Source organism: Lepidochelys kempii, chromosome 9 (genome assembly GCF_965140265.1).
Source record: "Lepidochelys kempii isolate rLepKem1 chromosome 9, rLepKem1.hap2, whole genome shotgun sequence".
NCBI classification, from domain to species: domain Eukaryota; kingdom Metazoa; phylum Chordata; order Testudines; family Cheloniidae; genus Lepidochelys; species Lepidochelys kempii.
The window spans coordinates 99,687,885-99,703,009 of record NC_133264.1 but is presented as its reverse complement, the minus strand read 5'-3'; the positions used below and the strand labels follow the sequence as shown (position 1 = coordinate 99,703,009).

General features: G+C 45.5%; 1 protein-coding gene across 1 annotated transcript; it reads right to left on the bottom strand.

Moving 5' to 3' along the window:
- Nucleotides 1-1,145: 1,145 nt before the first annotated feature.
- On the bottom strand, nt 1,146-14,039 carry RAP2C (RAP2C, member of RAS oncogene family). Its single transcript, XM_073358516.1, has 3 exons — nt 13,432-14,039; nt 10,771-11,091; nt 1,146-3,584 (listed from the first exon to the last, which is right to left on the bottom strand). Exons 1-2 carry the CDS (start codon nt 13,702-13,704, stop codon nt 10,813-10,815), a joined length of 552 nt encoding a protein of 183 aa, XP_073214617.1. The 5' UTR covers nt 13,705-14,039; the 3' UTR covers nt 1,146-3,584; nt 10,771-10,812.
- Between the last annotated feature and the right edge of the window lie 1,086 nt (nt 14,040-15,125).

Here is a 15,125-nt window from a genome sequence, read left to right as displayed (position 1 = left end):
CACCACTATGCTAAGCGTTTGTGGGTTCCTAAAGCTTTAATGTATTCAGATGAAAAGCTGTGTTGGATTTAAAGCAACAGATGTAACGTTATCAGAGGCAACGCCATCACAAAACTTTTAGCTACTTGCAAACAGTTGTCCTACGATGCTCAGTAGCCAGAAGACTTCTATTCACCAGGGATGCGTGCTCAGTATTTTGGGGTGAAATGGGGGAGGCTGGGCTTCTTCCACCTCCTCTTGAGAATCACCCAAGCTTCTGAGTGGAGAGGCTACATTGTAAAGACGCCCTCGGCTCCTGAGGACGAGCTCCAGTAATTCTATGGCTAAGGTGATGCTACTATAGAGTTTGTAACCATCAGCAGCGGCCATCCATTGGCCCTATGGATTGAAAACCTTGACAAATCCACTTGCAGTCATTGAGATATTTACACAGCCCACAGGGTGTGAGAGCCATAAAAAGCAAGTTAGATTTAGTCTGATAAGACAGACACCTGGCCAGGTCCACTAAACAAAGCATCAGGAAAGATAAACACTGTGTAAGGCTCCTTATCTAAGGGAGCTCTGCTTAAGGTGTACACATGGTACATCGCCAGAAGTTTGCTTTAATTTAATGCTTTAAATCAGAGAAGCTTGAATTGCTTTCAATTCATTTAATCTCACACCATCTCTTCCAAGGGCGAGGGAGGATGGCGTAATACCCATTTACAGGATTTCTGCCCTTCAGGGGCCCTTTAAGTGATATTCTCCCCCCTCCCCCCCCACATCATAGTAAGTCACTGAAAGACAAGGAATAGAGTCCACAGTTCCTGCCACCCAGTTCTATGTCAGCCAAAATAGTCTTCCTCGCTAGGAATACATAGTGCTTTACATCTTCAGTCACTTACAGACAAGCAATCTACTTGGGCCCCTGTAAGGTGCCGATGTACCCACATTTTGCAGATAGGAAGACAAAGCCACTTGCCTTAGGCCATCCCATCAGTCAGTGATATAGACAGACTATTCAAAGGTGCTGGAGCAGTCTCTATAATTAGTACACTTTAAAACCACTAAAAGAACAGATTTTGAACCCCAAGTATGAGAATAACACTTCTGCATTAATCCAGCCCTGCAGAACAGCCAGTTGTAAAATCAAACAGTGAGCCCAGTTTGGTAATACAGATATCTATTTTATTAAAAAAGTTACAAACAGGTGGACCGTAGGGTTGTCTTACAAAATGACAAGAATGAAATCTATCGGAAAAACTTTTTACAAAGCATTATAGGTAATTGTTCAATTTTTGCACTTGTTATTCCAGATTTCACCTATCACTGATAAAGATACAGTACATTAGATATATGATGTTAGGTTACATTTTCTTTGTAGAGCCCTACTGCAGTGATTTGAACAACTCCTAAACAGATGCCATAGTAGAGACAATACATATATTGCATTTATTATTAGCTTCTTATTCTAATAAGCAACTTCACATGCAATCTATTGAGGAAGCCTAAAATAACTTTTGGTCCCTTTTTTCAAAGTGTGCTGAAGAAACCATCTTTATCTCATTTTCTCATCCTTACCACTCTAAGCTAGTTCAATTCAAGTTTTTTTTGCTGAGGTCAATGAAATGAATACTTTTGTTTATAAACTACCCATAGGAAAGAACCACCAACTGATATCAACCCAACTTTTCTCCCCTTAGACAATGGAAAACTAAGATTGTAACTATTTATGTTTATTTCCTATTACTTGGTATATCTACTAAAAGACCAACAATCACCACTTAAATCTACTTTGAATACAGGGTTTGGTTTAATTCTGGTATTAAAGTGCAAACCTAAATATTAGCCTCGGCCTGTTTATAAAAGTTTGAACAAACAGGGAAAAGTGTTTTAAGTAACCACACAGCAAAGTTAGGTGTTCTGATATCCAAGCAGAAACCTTAGAGAATTTATTCTCATTGAAATTAAAATTCAACACTAAGAACATAGTCAATAAAATCTTAATTTCTGCTAAATACTGTAAATCTTAAGATCCTGTGTTCTATTAACCCAATAAACTGCATGAAAGTGGAGATACTATACTGGTGACTTCATTTGCAGTTTTGTTTGAATGCCATCATCATTTAGTGAATTTTAAATTGCTTCACCTCGCATATCCGTCACTGCTTTTACTGGAGCTTTCCTTGTCAAAGTTATTTAGCTAATACAGGGAAAATGTATACTTATATTTATCAGAAGCGTGTTCAAATGACTAAAGCTGGGCTCCTAAAAACCTAGAACTTTGGTGCAGTAGGTGAGCTGCAGTTATTAAACTTCTGCAAAACAAATTACACATTTTAAACCACCGCTAGAAAAAGCTCTCATGTATGCAATAATTGTTAATAAAACTGAACAAGGATTTCATCTGCTCTTTATACATTTTCATTCTGCTTTAATACCTGTGTTATTGTTAAAATTTTCAAGTATTCAGACAAAATGTTGATCAGGTAAACAACATGGAAGGCAATGGCTGTTTAAAGCACACTTGCAGTTAGTATCACTGAAACCTGGTGCTTTTCCCCTTGTTACACCAACGTTGTCTCTAACGCTAACTTGTTTATGGGGGGGCAAAAAAACAACTAAAAAGCTATTTGTGACAGTGCAAGAAAAACGTTAACAAATATTGCTTTAAAATATTATTCAGAAAGACAATTAGGAATTATAAAATGTCAGATCATTTTATTTGCATTAGATTTACAAGTGCAGAGGTCCACTAGATGTCACTTAATGTGCTGGGTAAACTTGAGCTAATTCTGGTTAGGCATACAACCCAGTTTGGAGGATACATTATCCCTTTTCAAAAGCATACTGAAGCAGATCAGAAACTAGCAAATTTAGAAACTTAACAGAATGGAAAAACATACTACTTCATTTCAACACTGCAATTACCATTAATAAAAAGTCTGAAAACCCACAGCATTGTGAAGTAAGAACACATTAGCTGGATGCTTGATAGCCCATTTCAAATAATCCCTATTACAAATACACGATCACAAACTCCATATGACTGAGAAAAGGGATATTACATCCATACAGCATAAGAGGTGTCTTCAGTATCTTTTCATGACACTGTCACACGTAAACATAAAAGTCTCAAAGTATTGACCAACTACATTGTAGGAGAAAACTTTGCAAATAGAATTAAGCACTGATGCGAGGTAATATACAGAAGTAACCACTTGTTTAAGGCTCAATTTATTCTCCATTAACTCTTTTTAAAAAGGCATTGAGTAGGTAATACTGAGTTTAAGTATTTAATAAATACAAGTTCAGAAATTGATTAAAGAAATCAATTAAAATATTAAAAATGAATTCTTGCATATTAGCCATTAATATGAACTTAGAAAGCTAGAAAAGGAAGATAAAGAACAGATTTTAACTTATGGTAAACATGCTAAGCATTCCTGTTTAAGGTCTGTGGATCTTGAAGGCCACTGACCTTATGCACTTAGATGTATGGCAATGTGCTGTAATAGAGACAGGTTTACCAAGGCTCAGCTCTGCAACCTGGGCTGAAAGAGTTCTCCAAAGCAGCATCTGTGCAAGTTTCCTCTGAGTTTTATCTGCAATTTAGACCAAAAAAAAGGAGTGAATAAAGGCCATATTCAGATTTACACGTTTAAATCAAGTTAGCTTTAGTAAACATGTTAACGAAAAGCTGGTGGAAATTTTGTAATATTTTGACCAAAAGGACCAATTTTTCCACAGAAGCTTTGAAAAAAAAAAAAAAACCAGGAATTCCTTTTTCACCAAATGAGCGCTGTTGATAATGGAAGGCAGGCTAGCAGGCGTTACCTAGGTTTCTATACTGTGCACTTCTGTAGCACCTTATGAAGCGGTAAAGGGATAACTGAAGAATTTGAATTATTCTCTATATTGGTGACATACACTGGATTCAACCCAAAACATGCCAAGAAAATATGAAGCAGTTGTGTTCTAGGTAAACACTTACTGCTGGGGAAATTCTGTGCCACGGCACACATGCAAAATTCATGTCCGGTGCAGAATTTTTTCGCCCCCGTAGAAAACACATTTTGCCCAGGAAGCGTTACAGGGCCACCTTTTGCCCAGCCAACTGTGTTCATCACAGCCGCCGGCATGTGAAGCCAGGTTGGGAGGCAGAGTGGGGCACACGGGGCTGCTGGGGGGTGGGGGTGGTCACAGACCAGGGTTCAGAAGAAGTGGTGGTGGGAGGACAGAGTGGGGCATGGGCTCAGGAGCTAGTGGGGTGACAGCATTGAGCCAAGAGCTGAATGGGGGGGAGGCTCCAGGGTCACAGGGGCAGAGGTGCCTGACTGAATGGGAGAGGCTCCCCACCTTCCTAACAATCCCTCCTCCTCCCCAAAAGAAACTGTTCCATACTTCTCCCACCCACACCCAACAATCCTCCAGGATCACTCCAAGGCTCCTTCCCTCTCCCTCAGCTCCTCTGTTACTCCTGACTCCCCGCAAGCCTTTGCACTGCTTCTGAGGGGTGCGGGAAATACGTTTCTGTATAGTAGTTTAAATGAATTACTCAACGTTCTGTATTAATATGCCTAGTAAAGAATCTATTGGTCAAAAAAAAAAATTCCATAATTATTTTTAGTCTGTATTTTTTAGATACACTTGCTGACAGCTATTTTGAAATAAACTACCAAAACAATTGAAACTGACATGATTACATTGTGTTACTTTGACAAAATAGAATATGCAGAATTTTGAAATATTGTGCACAGAATTTTTTGGAGCAGAATTCCCCCAGGAGTACACACTGCCAGATAGAAAACACCAGCTTGTTCATTTCCCCAGTAGAAAGGGCCTTACAGTATCATAACACGGATGGTGATGTTAGATTTTCCATAAACCAGGAAGTTGAACCAATCTGATTTTCAATAATAGGACTCTCTGATCAATACTAAAAAAAACCTCTTAAACCATCAAAGATTAGGCTGTTTCTTGGTAGGCAGGATTGTATGTGTAGCTATTCTGAGTCACGTGTACAAACAAGTTTAATAATTCTGTCAATGCAAGAGATGCAGCTACCAATTCCATAATACCCAACACCTAACTGCTATGTCTTTGCACCCTTGATGACTTGTAGTTTAGACAAACACCTGTCAGGGATGGTCTAGACAATACTTAGTCCTGCTGTGAGTGCAGGGGACAGGACTAGATGACCTCTCGAAGTCCCTTCCAGTCCTACGATTCAAGAATTCTATTTCTGAGTATCAGAAAAAAGGTCTTTAAAATACAGTCAGTTACAGAGACTGAGCCTTCCTTTGAAAGGATCTAGGAAACATGTAGGAGCATAATTTATCATATAAACACAACAGGAAAACACTGTTTGAAGTTTTTCGGAAATTTTCAACATGGAAAAATGTTTCCTGTTTTGAATTATGTTTCTCTATAGGGTGTCATGACCTTTCAAGTTTCCTCTTTATCAATTCAATTGACAGTTGTAAAATAAGAAAACACATCACAGATCACATCAGATTGAGTTCTATAATGGGTAAGTGATACTGGACAACTAGCAGCTCTGCTCAAAGCTTTCACAGCTCAGGTTGCAAGAAAACATAAGCGACTAACATTCAGAACAGAGCTCTTTTGGCCCCAGAGACTAAAAAAAGTGAAAGCTTGATTTATCAGACAAGTGCTGAACACCCAGACCCCATCTTCATTAGAGAAGTTTTCTAGATGTTTCCCTACTTTTGCTAACAATGGTGCCGCTCTATCACTTTTAGCAATGCTGAGAACCCTACTGATAAAAGGGCTGACAGCAGCCAGCTGACTGCTAGTAGGGGGTCTGTTAGACCTGCTCCGAGCCGGAGTACAGGACACATTAAGAATGCCAGTAACACACCATTTACAACAGGGCTCCTGACGCTGGTGAACTGGCGATGGCCCGAGTGGCACATTTTTAGAAAGTGGCTCTAGCGCAGACAGGGCTCCAGAGTGAATAATCAGCCCTGAGACAGTGTTTATAAAATGCCAGGCAGGGACTTGGACAGGAATTTAATGAGCAAGTATAACCATTAATATTTTCTAAGATCTGCATGGGAAAGGCAGACTGGGTGAGTCTCACAGTTTTACAAAGCTACATAGGCCAGAGAGCTACTTTTCTAGAGTAGAACAAAAGCGTACACTTGCAAATTTAAACTCCAATGAGATGTTTTCCCCCTCACACCTAGATACGCACATAGCTCCTATTAGCGTCACGTTATCCAGGCATGAGGAGGGGCAGATGACTGATCAAGAATACTGCTGAGATCACTCACCATAAAGTACTGTGCAAATTCAGAATATACGCAGGTTTATGCAGATAACATTCAGTATCTTTGGTAGTGGAATAAATTTGTTACATATTTGGAGGACGTTTCAGAGAAAAGATGGACCGTCAGACTGAGGAATCAAAAGAGCAAGAGCTACAAGCTGATAAAATAAGTGGCAACACGTCAAAACTAGATATTCATCTAAAAAAACGCGTGAAGGAATTTCATTAAAATCTACTCCTAAATTAGAGGGAGGGGTGCAAAAGATAGCAAACACAGGACCACTTCTTCCTAAGGCTGGGTGCAATGGAATATTAGGAAACTGGAGACCAATAAATGTCACCTTCAGTGCCATATGCATTGGTTGAAACAATAATTCAAGGAAGTATCTGGGAAGAACATGATCTGAAAGGACAAATCAGAAAGGCTTCTGTGAAGGAAGTCCTGGTTCTCCTTTTTACTAGAATTATCTATTACTTTGCTGACGTTTGAAGAACAGCAGATAATTTGGACTTAGACAACATTTCTCACTAGAGGGTACTAAGAAAACCAAGAAGTCACAGAGTGAAGTAAATTCTGTCATGGCTTATTAGAAACTGACTAAGGCAGAAAACAAGTAATATGGATAAGTGATCGATTTTCATCATGATAAAAGACCGACAGAGGGGTACCCAGAGAATCCACACCAGGAAGAGGGAGAGGAACAACAATTTGAAGCGACATTTTAGTTTAGTCAAGACTAAAGACTTTCAACTTCAGAGGGAACTAACAGAGCGAGGTCCATGGTGATGTGCTCACCAGAAAAGCCTGAACAGGTGAGCAGACAGCAGGAGAGATGAGATTCAGTGTCGACTAATGCAAGGTAGTGCATACTAGAAGGAATCATCTGAACGAATCACACATACTGCTGGGTTCTAAACTGACTAGTTGTTCTGGAAAGAGAGGTGGGTGTCACTGACCAGCTCAGTATGCAGTAAAGAGCAACAAAAAAAGAAACAAGATGCTGGGACACAGAATAGAGTAAAACAGTGGTTCCCAAGCTGTGATCCACACCCCTGTGCCAGAAGAAAGAAGCTGCCACTAAAGGTTGCAGTTTTATAAGAGTAGCTACCACCTGCTTCTGCCCACCTAAGATCCAAAAGCAATTATCCTTAGGATAAGAGACAACTGACAGAGGAAGCTGTCAGCTGCCATCCTCCATTACAATATACTGGATGGAAATTTGGTATCCAAGCTTGTCATTAGGCCAAGGAGATACTGGACCACAGGAACTAGGAGACAAGGGCCAGGTGGTGGGAGCCAGGGATGCAGAAAGGAGGCAAGAGCTTGAGCAACAGGTGAGATCATAGAGCCTAAGAAGAGCCCGTGAATGGAGATGGGAGGTGAGGGGAAAGAAGGCCCCAGAGCAAAGGGAGGATTGGATGGGACATGAAGAGTCTATGGATATTAAAGAGACAATGGGAGAATAGGGAAAGAAGAGAACTTTGCTTTCCCAGAGCTGGAGAGATTGCTGTGTGGGACAATTATCACCTGCCCCCTTACAACGAATACCAATAGCTTCTTGAGAAATGTTGTAATTGCAAACTGAGGCAAAATCAAGAGGAGAGGTGGTTCAGACTGAAAAAAGCATGGGAACTCCTGCAATAGAAAATATTATAATGGCATTATTTAAGTCAACGGTACAGATTCACCTTCAATATGGTGTTTAGATCTGGTCGCCCTACCTCAGGAGAGAGAGATGCCAGAATTTAGAAGGGATCTGGAAATGGAGGATACAAAGAATTAAGAGGAGAGAGACTGAACATTGGGTTTCAGAGTAGCAGCCGTGTTAGTCTGTATTCGCAAAAAGAAAAGGAGGACTTGTGGCACCTTAGAGACTAATATATTTATTTGAGCATAAGCTTTTGTGAGCTACAGCTCACTTCATCGGAATGTTTAGAGATATGAAATGGAGCAAGATTAGCCAGCAGAATTCACTGCCTCTAGGTATCAAGGCCAAGAACTTAGCAGGATTCAAAGGAAGACATTTATATACTAAAGACTGTGGATGTTCTCATTAGCTACAGTTCTGTGGGGGTTTTTTTTTTAAACAAGAGATCCTGATGTTTTAGGACACAAGCCAACAACTGATTGATGAGATTAGGAAGATTCTCTAAGCATCCACTATGAAGTTTCATGAACAATCCCCTAAAGCATCTGTGCTGGCCTAGACGGGCCACTGGCATGTTCTGGTGTGGCAAGTCAGAAATGCATGTAGCTTCAACATGCAAGGTAAAGCCAATAACGTCCTACTGGCCACTATATCTGAGGGTTAATTGCCTGGAACTCATATGGGAAGTAGTCACAAGACTAGCTGAACCATCTGGCTTTGTTTTACTCAAAGTGAGACTAACCCAGCAGCATTTTGAGTCAAAATCAAAGGCAGCAATCTGTAGTTTCTCTATTCAGAGCAGTTCTGCTCCATCAGCCCAGTGCTCAGGGTACTAACCTGGCACCTGGGTTCAATTTTCTGCTCCACCACACTTCCCATGTAACTGTGAGCAAGTCAGTCTCTCTGTGCCTCAGCTGCTCATCTGCGAAACGGGGACAGTGAAGCTTCCCCACCTCACAGGAGTGTTGTGAGGATAGAAGTACATTAAAGATCGTGATACTAATTAGTGGGGGCCATATAGGTATTTAAGACAGACATGACATTTCACACTCACACCGTGCTTTATACATGTAATGGATATTAATGGAGAGCTCCCTGTGCCCATACTCTTGACGTTGAGGTGGTCAGACAACCCACAACTTCAAGTACAATATTATCCTATTCTTCCCCACCTGTCATTCTCCTACAAAAGAGAGTCTTTGGCTAAGACAACTTTCACAGGGATTATGTCCTCACCCCTTCCCTACAAGGTTGCTGAGTTACAGCTGCCATGAGGAAAGCAGAGGTACTCCTTATAATACTATTATCTGCCTCTATATATACGGGCAGCAGTGCTAGAAAGGGAGACTGAACTGTGGTCACTGAAGGCCAACCATAGTCTTGCAAGAGAGCTTTTACCCCTGCAGAGGGGGGAATGGAAGGAAGGGGGTGGGGAGAAGCAGAAAGGTAAAGGCCCTATTGAACTCACTGCACTCTTCCAACCACACATGTGCACAGAGTCACTGGGAGGAGGGAGGAGTTTCAAGCACTTCTGCTTCCACAGACAAGCAGAGCTCTGAAAGAGGACAGAACTCTGCCTCCATTCGAAATAGGCAGCCCTGCAGACTGGAATTCTCTCTCCTGGGGCTATGAGGAAGTGCACTGACAGACTGAAGAATGCACAATCCCAGTGACGACAAATCAAGTGTGATGTTCTGACTGCTGAAATGCAGCCACTTCTGAGGTGGCAGCCAGCCAGCCAGCAAGGAGAAACCCCTCCACACAATTCCATCTTTTCAGTTTTGTTCAGCTGGAATGCAAGACTCCCACATATATTCTTAAATTTAAAATACTGTCATTACTTTCAACTACAATTCAACTGTTTTTGAAAATAAAAATGACAAACTATTACAACCACCTGACTTCAGAGCCATTTATTTGGAAACCAACATTACTGTATCTCCCCGTTCTTTATTAGAAAAGAATATTTGTACAAAAGAGAGGTGTGCTGGAGTGGCCTGTACATGGAGTTGACCAAATTAATGAATTCTGAATGTTTTCTCTAACCAGACTAAATTAACCTCACCATTTCTTTTTCAGGTCCTGAAACATACATTGACAGCCAGCTGCTACTTTCACAGGACATCTCAGCAATCATCACCAGTGAAGCCAGCTTACAGAAGTCAGCAATAAAATGGAAATTACGAGCACTCCCATAAGCCAATGCTTAAGCAGGAAGTCTTGGCAGCTGTGACAGACATACCGTTAAAGTGGAAAGCTGAGTTGGGCAGCTGGGATGGACATTGTGGGAGCTTTGTTAAGAGAGTGAGAGTTCATATATTGAGTGCCCCATAGGTCTGGTTAGTGGGGAACTCAGCACATAGTTAAAGTCTATTTGACTAGCGGCAATTCATTTGGATAATGATATTTGCAGGTGACTTTTGAGAGGTCATTTGCACCTAATGAAGTCAGAATCGCACTGCAACTATCACCATAGGTCACTAGAGATAAAGATGTCACCAATGCAGTATTGGTAGTCCTCATCCAGTGAATTGGTGCACAGGAATTCAGGCCTCCTTTTATGTTGTAAGTGCCTAACTAGTATTAATACACAGGATATTTCAGATAGAGGCAGTAACCCCTGGTTAAGCATACTGATGTAACATACAGAGATTATTTCACATAAAGGTGCCTATTTCTAATACATTAAGTACTCATGTGCTGTTGGGGCCACACACTTTCTCTCAGTAGAGGCTGCAAGACATTTCAAGGTTAGACCAACTAATTTTACAGTGCTTGTGGCAGCTTAATCTCCTCATTTAAACACAACAGTTAACCACCTCAATTAAATATGAGCGTTCAACCCACCTGCTCTGTATGGCCATGATTGAGGTTTTTCTTTATTTTTTCTCACTGGACGATGCAAGTTGTACAACACTGATCTTGTTTTTCAGGCAGGGACGCATAGTTCATTTGTCTGACGATCTCGGCAAACAGTTCATCCACCATGGTTTTACTCTTGGCCGACGTTTCCATGAATGGACAGCCCCACTCCTGAGCCAAAGCTCTGCCTTCTGCAGATAAGACCTCCCTCTCAGATTCCAGATCCACTTTATTCCCCACTAGGATTAGAGGAACTTTTTCATATCTCTTCACTCGGACAATCTGGTCCCTCATTGGCTTGATGTCCTGATTAAACAATCCAACTGGTTAATACACTTTTAGTACTAATCATATTTTAAAATAGTAATCACAAATGATTGCTGTAAAAGTTAACACTGGTTCTAGGAAATAGCTCACTGCAAAAACAAGTGTTTTAACAAGCCCATAGATCTTATGTCTAACTGAAAACAAACATAACAGCTTATGAAAAATTCCTAAATGGATACCTTGGATTTAGACTAGGGTGTGTCTAAAATTCAGAAATTTATCCTCCATCTGTAATGCACATTCTTCAGGGCACATGGCACTTCCTGTGTGTTTAGAAAATGCACTGCTGCAATGTAAAATTACCTCTCATTTCTCAGAAAACCTTTTGGTTAGGATTGGAGCTGGTCAGGAATTGACAAAACAGTTTTCCATTGGAAAATGCTGATTTGTCAAAACCAGAACTTGTTGAGAAGGTTTCTTAGGTCTAGGAAAGAATTTCCAGCCACACTGAGAATAGCCTGGTGGTTATGGCAATCACCATCCCAGGTGAACTCCCTAGCATAGGGGTAATTTTCTGTGCAGAGTTTCAAAAGGTCTCAGTTACATTCTGATGAAGAACCAGAAAAACTGAAAACTCAAACATTTTCATAGGCTGGGTGACCATTTTTTTTGCCCAGCTCTAGTTAAAATAAAGGCAGATTTTGTATAAATTAACTTAAAGTTTGGAACTGAACTAATTTTCTGGTCCTCAGCAGGATTTTCTACAAAAAGAGAAGTTCGCCTTTAAACTCATGACCGAAACTGAAGTCTACATTACGCATCTACGTTAAGTGATCACTTACACAGATGGGAAACTTGTGGCCAGCCTACTGCCTATGAAAGTTAATTAAATTTTTAACTCACTATCCTCTCCCGCATATTAGCGGCATGCTTAAAAGTGTTCACTGTGAACACACTTGGTTATGCCTAAATGACAAATTTAGATACAATAAAGACACGTTTTAATATTCTGTGAAACCCAATAATCCTGTAGTCTTCCCAAAAGTGAAAAAGGAAGAGACGTTTATATACCATACTCTTGAAAGTTTAGATCCACTTCCTCCACCACCTCAGATTTAAGATTTTAATTTGTTACAATAAATAAAGGTTTACAATTTCTTGCAGGGTTGTAGGAGAGACACAATTAAGTGCTTGAAGCTGCCACTGGTAATGGAACTTCACAGAGAGATTTACATCCACACTGTTCTGATTAAATGTGCTAAAAAAGAATGAAAACCAAGCAACTGAAGTAGCATATATTAATCCACTCTTAGATTTTTTTTCTTAAGTACATGCCTCAATTCTTGAGGGAAAACCTCCCAACTCCTAGATGAGAGCTGATCATAGGCAGGAGAGAAACACCCCAGCATGAGGATTGTAGTTCCTTTGCAAGGGAAAAAAATCTCTAACTTGGATACAATTTATCTAGGTAGGTACCCTCATCTAAGATAATGTTCAGCCTTCAACTGAAACACTCTGCCTTAGTGGGGGTGTAAAAGGTTTTGCCAAGCAGCTGGACTACACCCAGCACAAGCAACCTAATTCAAGCCAACAAACAAGTTCCAAATCCCTGTTGCCAAGTCCAGTCATTTCCCACAGATACAAGCTGCTTATTACCAGAGGCAGTTTAGGCCAGTTACAGGTTGAGGGACTTTTTTGCTTCTTGTCAGTTTTTGCAATGCAAGTTTGTGGGTTGAATTTCGTTTTCACATGTGACCTGTCCTTCCCATGAACACACCACCCACACAGTGCCAGCATCACGCTTACACTCGATGGCAGCTTGTTATATAGAGAGGGAAAAAAGGATCAGGGTTTATTAGCAAGATTCACAAGTTATAAGGTAGCAAGTTCAGTTCAGAAAACGGCCAACCTACCCGCCCTTATGAGAGTAACCGGCAAAATATTGCTTTCCAAAGAGCAATGTTTAAAAGCACACCACGGGTCAAATCTAACCCCAAATTCGGGATGGACAGACATTTATTTTTAAAGATGACTGAAGACAAGTGCTTTATTTACCAGAGTCCAAGGGGAATAGTTTTGCAACCCGAGTATTGCAGCTTCCTGCGAGGGCTCGGCAGTTTTCCTCGGTTCTACCGACAGCAAAAAGGTCACCAACCCCCCCCCCCCCTTAACCTGCTTTTGATATGAATAAATACAAGGCGGGGGATTGGGCGACAGGGGACGGGCCACTTGTTCTGTTCACGCCTTCTGGGGCCCCCGGCCCCGGCCCCGGCGGGCGGGCAGCACGCGGGGCCCCGCGCTGGACTCGGGACCCGGCCGGGGGCCGGGGCGGGGGGCCGGGGGCCGGGGCCGGGGCCCGGGCCGGGGCCGGCGGGTTACCTGGAAGCTCTGCTGGTTGACCAGGCTGTAGACCAGGATGAAGCCCTGGCCGTTCTTGATGTAGAGGTCCCGCATGGAGGCGAACTGCTCGGTGCCGGCGGTGTCCAGGATCTCCAGCACGGAGGGGGACGAGTCCACCTCGATCTCCTTGCGGTAGAAGTCCTCGATGGTGGGGTCGTACTTCTCGATGAAGGTGCCCGTGACGAACTGCACGGTCAGGGCGGACTTGCCCACGCCGCCGCTGCCCAGCACCACCACCTTGTACTCCCTCATGGGGCCGGCGGGGCGGGGCGGGGCGGGCGGTCACTGGGCGGCCGGGGAGCGCATCGCCCCGCGGCCAGGGGCCCCGCCGCCGCCGCCGCTGCTGCTGCTGCCCCGGCCCGGAGGCCTCAGGCCGCGGCTAGGCCCGGCGCGGGGGGGGGAGGGGAGGAGAAAGTCGTTGGCGGCTGGCCCGGCCCGCGCCCCCCGGCCTCACTCCACGGCCCGGCCTGGGGCCGCCCGGAAGGGTTTCAGCGCGGCACCGGCGGGCTGCGCGAGCGAGGGCCGCCCCCGCGCACTTCCGCACAGGGGGAGCCCCGGCGCCGCGGTTCCGGGCTGAGAGACCCGGCCGGGAGGAGGGGGGGGGACCGTGAACGCGGTGACACCGCCCCGCCCCCACCCCCACCCCGCCCGAGGGGGGGACCGTGAACGCGGTGACACCGCCCCGCCCCCGCCCCCACCCCGCCCGAGGGGGGGACCGTGAACGCGGTGACACCGCCCCGCCCCCACCCCCACCCCGCCCGAGGGGGGGACCGTGAACGCGGTGACACCGCCCCGCCCCCACCCCGCCCGAGGGGGGGACCGTGAACGCGGTGACACCGCCCCGCCCCCACCCCGCCCGAGGGGGGACCGTGAACGCGGTGTCACCGCCCCGCCCCCACCCCGCCCGAGGGGGGGGACCGTGAACGCGGTGACACCGCCCCGCCCCCACCCCGCCCGAGGGGGGGACCCTCAACGCGGTGACACCGCCCCGCCCCCACCCCGCCCGAGGGGGGGACCCTCAACGCGGTGACACCGCCCCGCCCCCACCCCGCCCGAGGGGGGGACCGTGAACGCGGTGTCACCGCCCCCACCCCGCCCGAGGGGGGGACCGTGAACGCGGTGACACCGCCCCGCCCCCACCCCGCCCGAGGGGGGGACCCTCAACGCGGTGACACCGCCCCGCCCCCACCCCGCCCGAGGAGGGGACCGTGAACGCGGTGTCACCGCCCCGCCCCCACCCCGCCCGAAGGGGGGACCGTGAACGCCGCGACACCGCCCCGCCCCCACCCCGCCCGAGGGGGGACCGTCAACGCGGTGACACCGCCCCTCCCCCACCCCGCCCGAGGGGGGGACCGTGAACGCGGTGACACCGCCCCGCCCCCGCCCCCACCCCGCCCGAGGGGGGGACCGTGAACGCCGCGACACCGCCCCGCCCCCGCGGGGACCGTGAACGCGGTGACACCGCCCCGCCCCCACCCCGCCCGAAGGGGGACCCTGAACGCGGTGACACCGCCCCGCCCCCACCCCGCCCGAGGGGGGGGACCGTGAACGCGGTGACAACGCCCCGCCCCCACCCCGCCCGAGGGGGGACCGTGAACGCCGCGACACCGCCCCGCCCCCACCCCGCCCGAGGGGGGGGACCGTGAACGCCGCGACACCGCCCCGCCCCCACC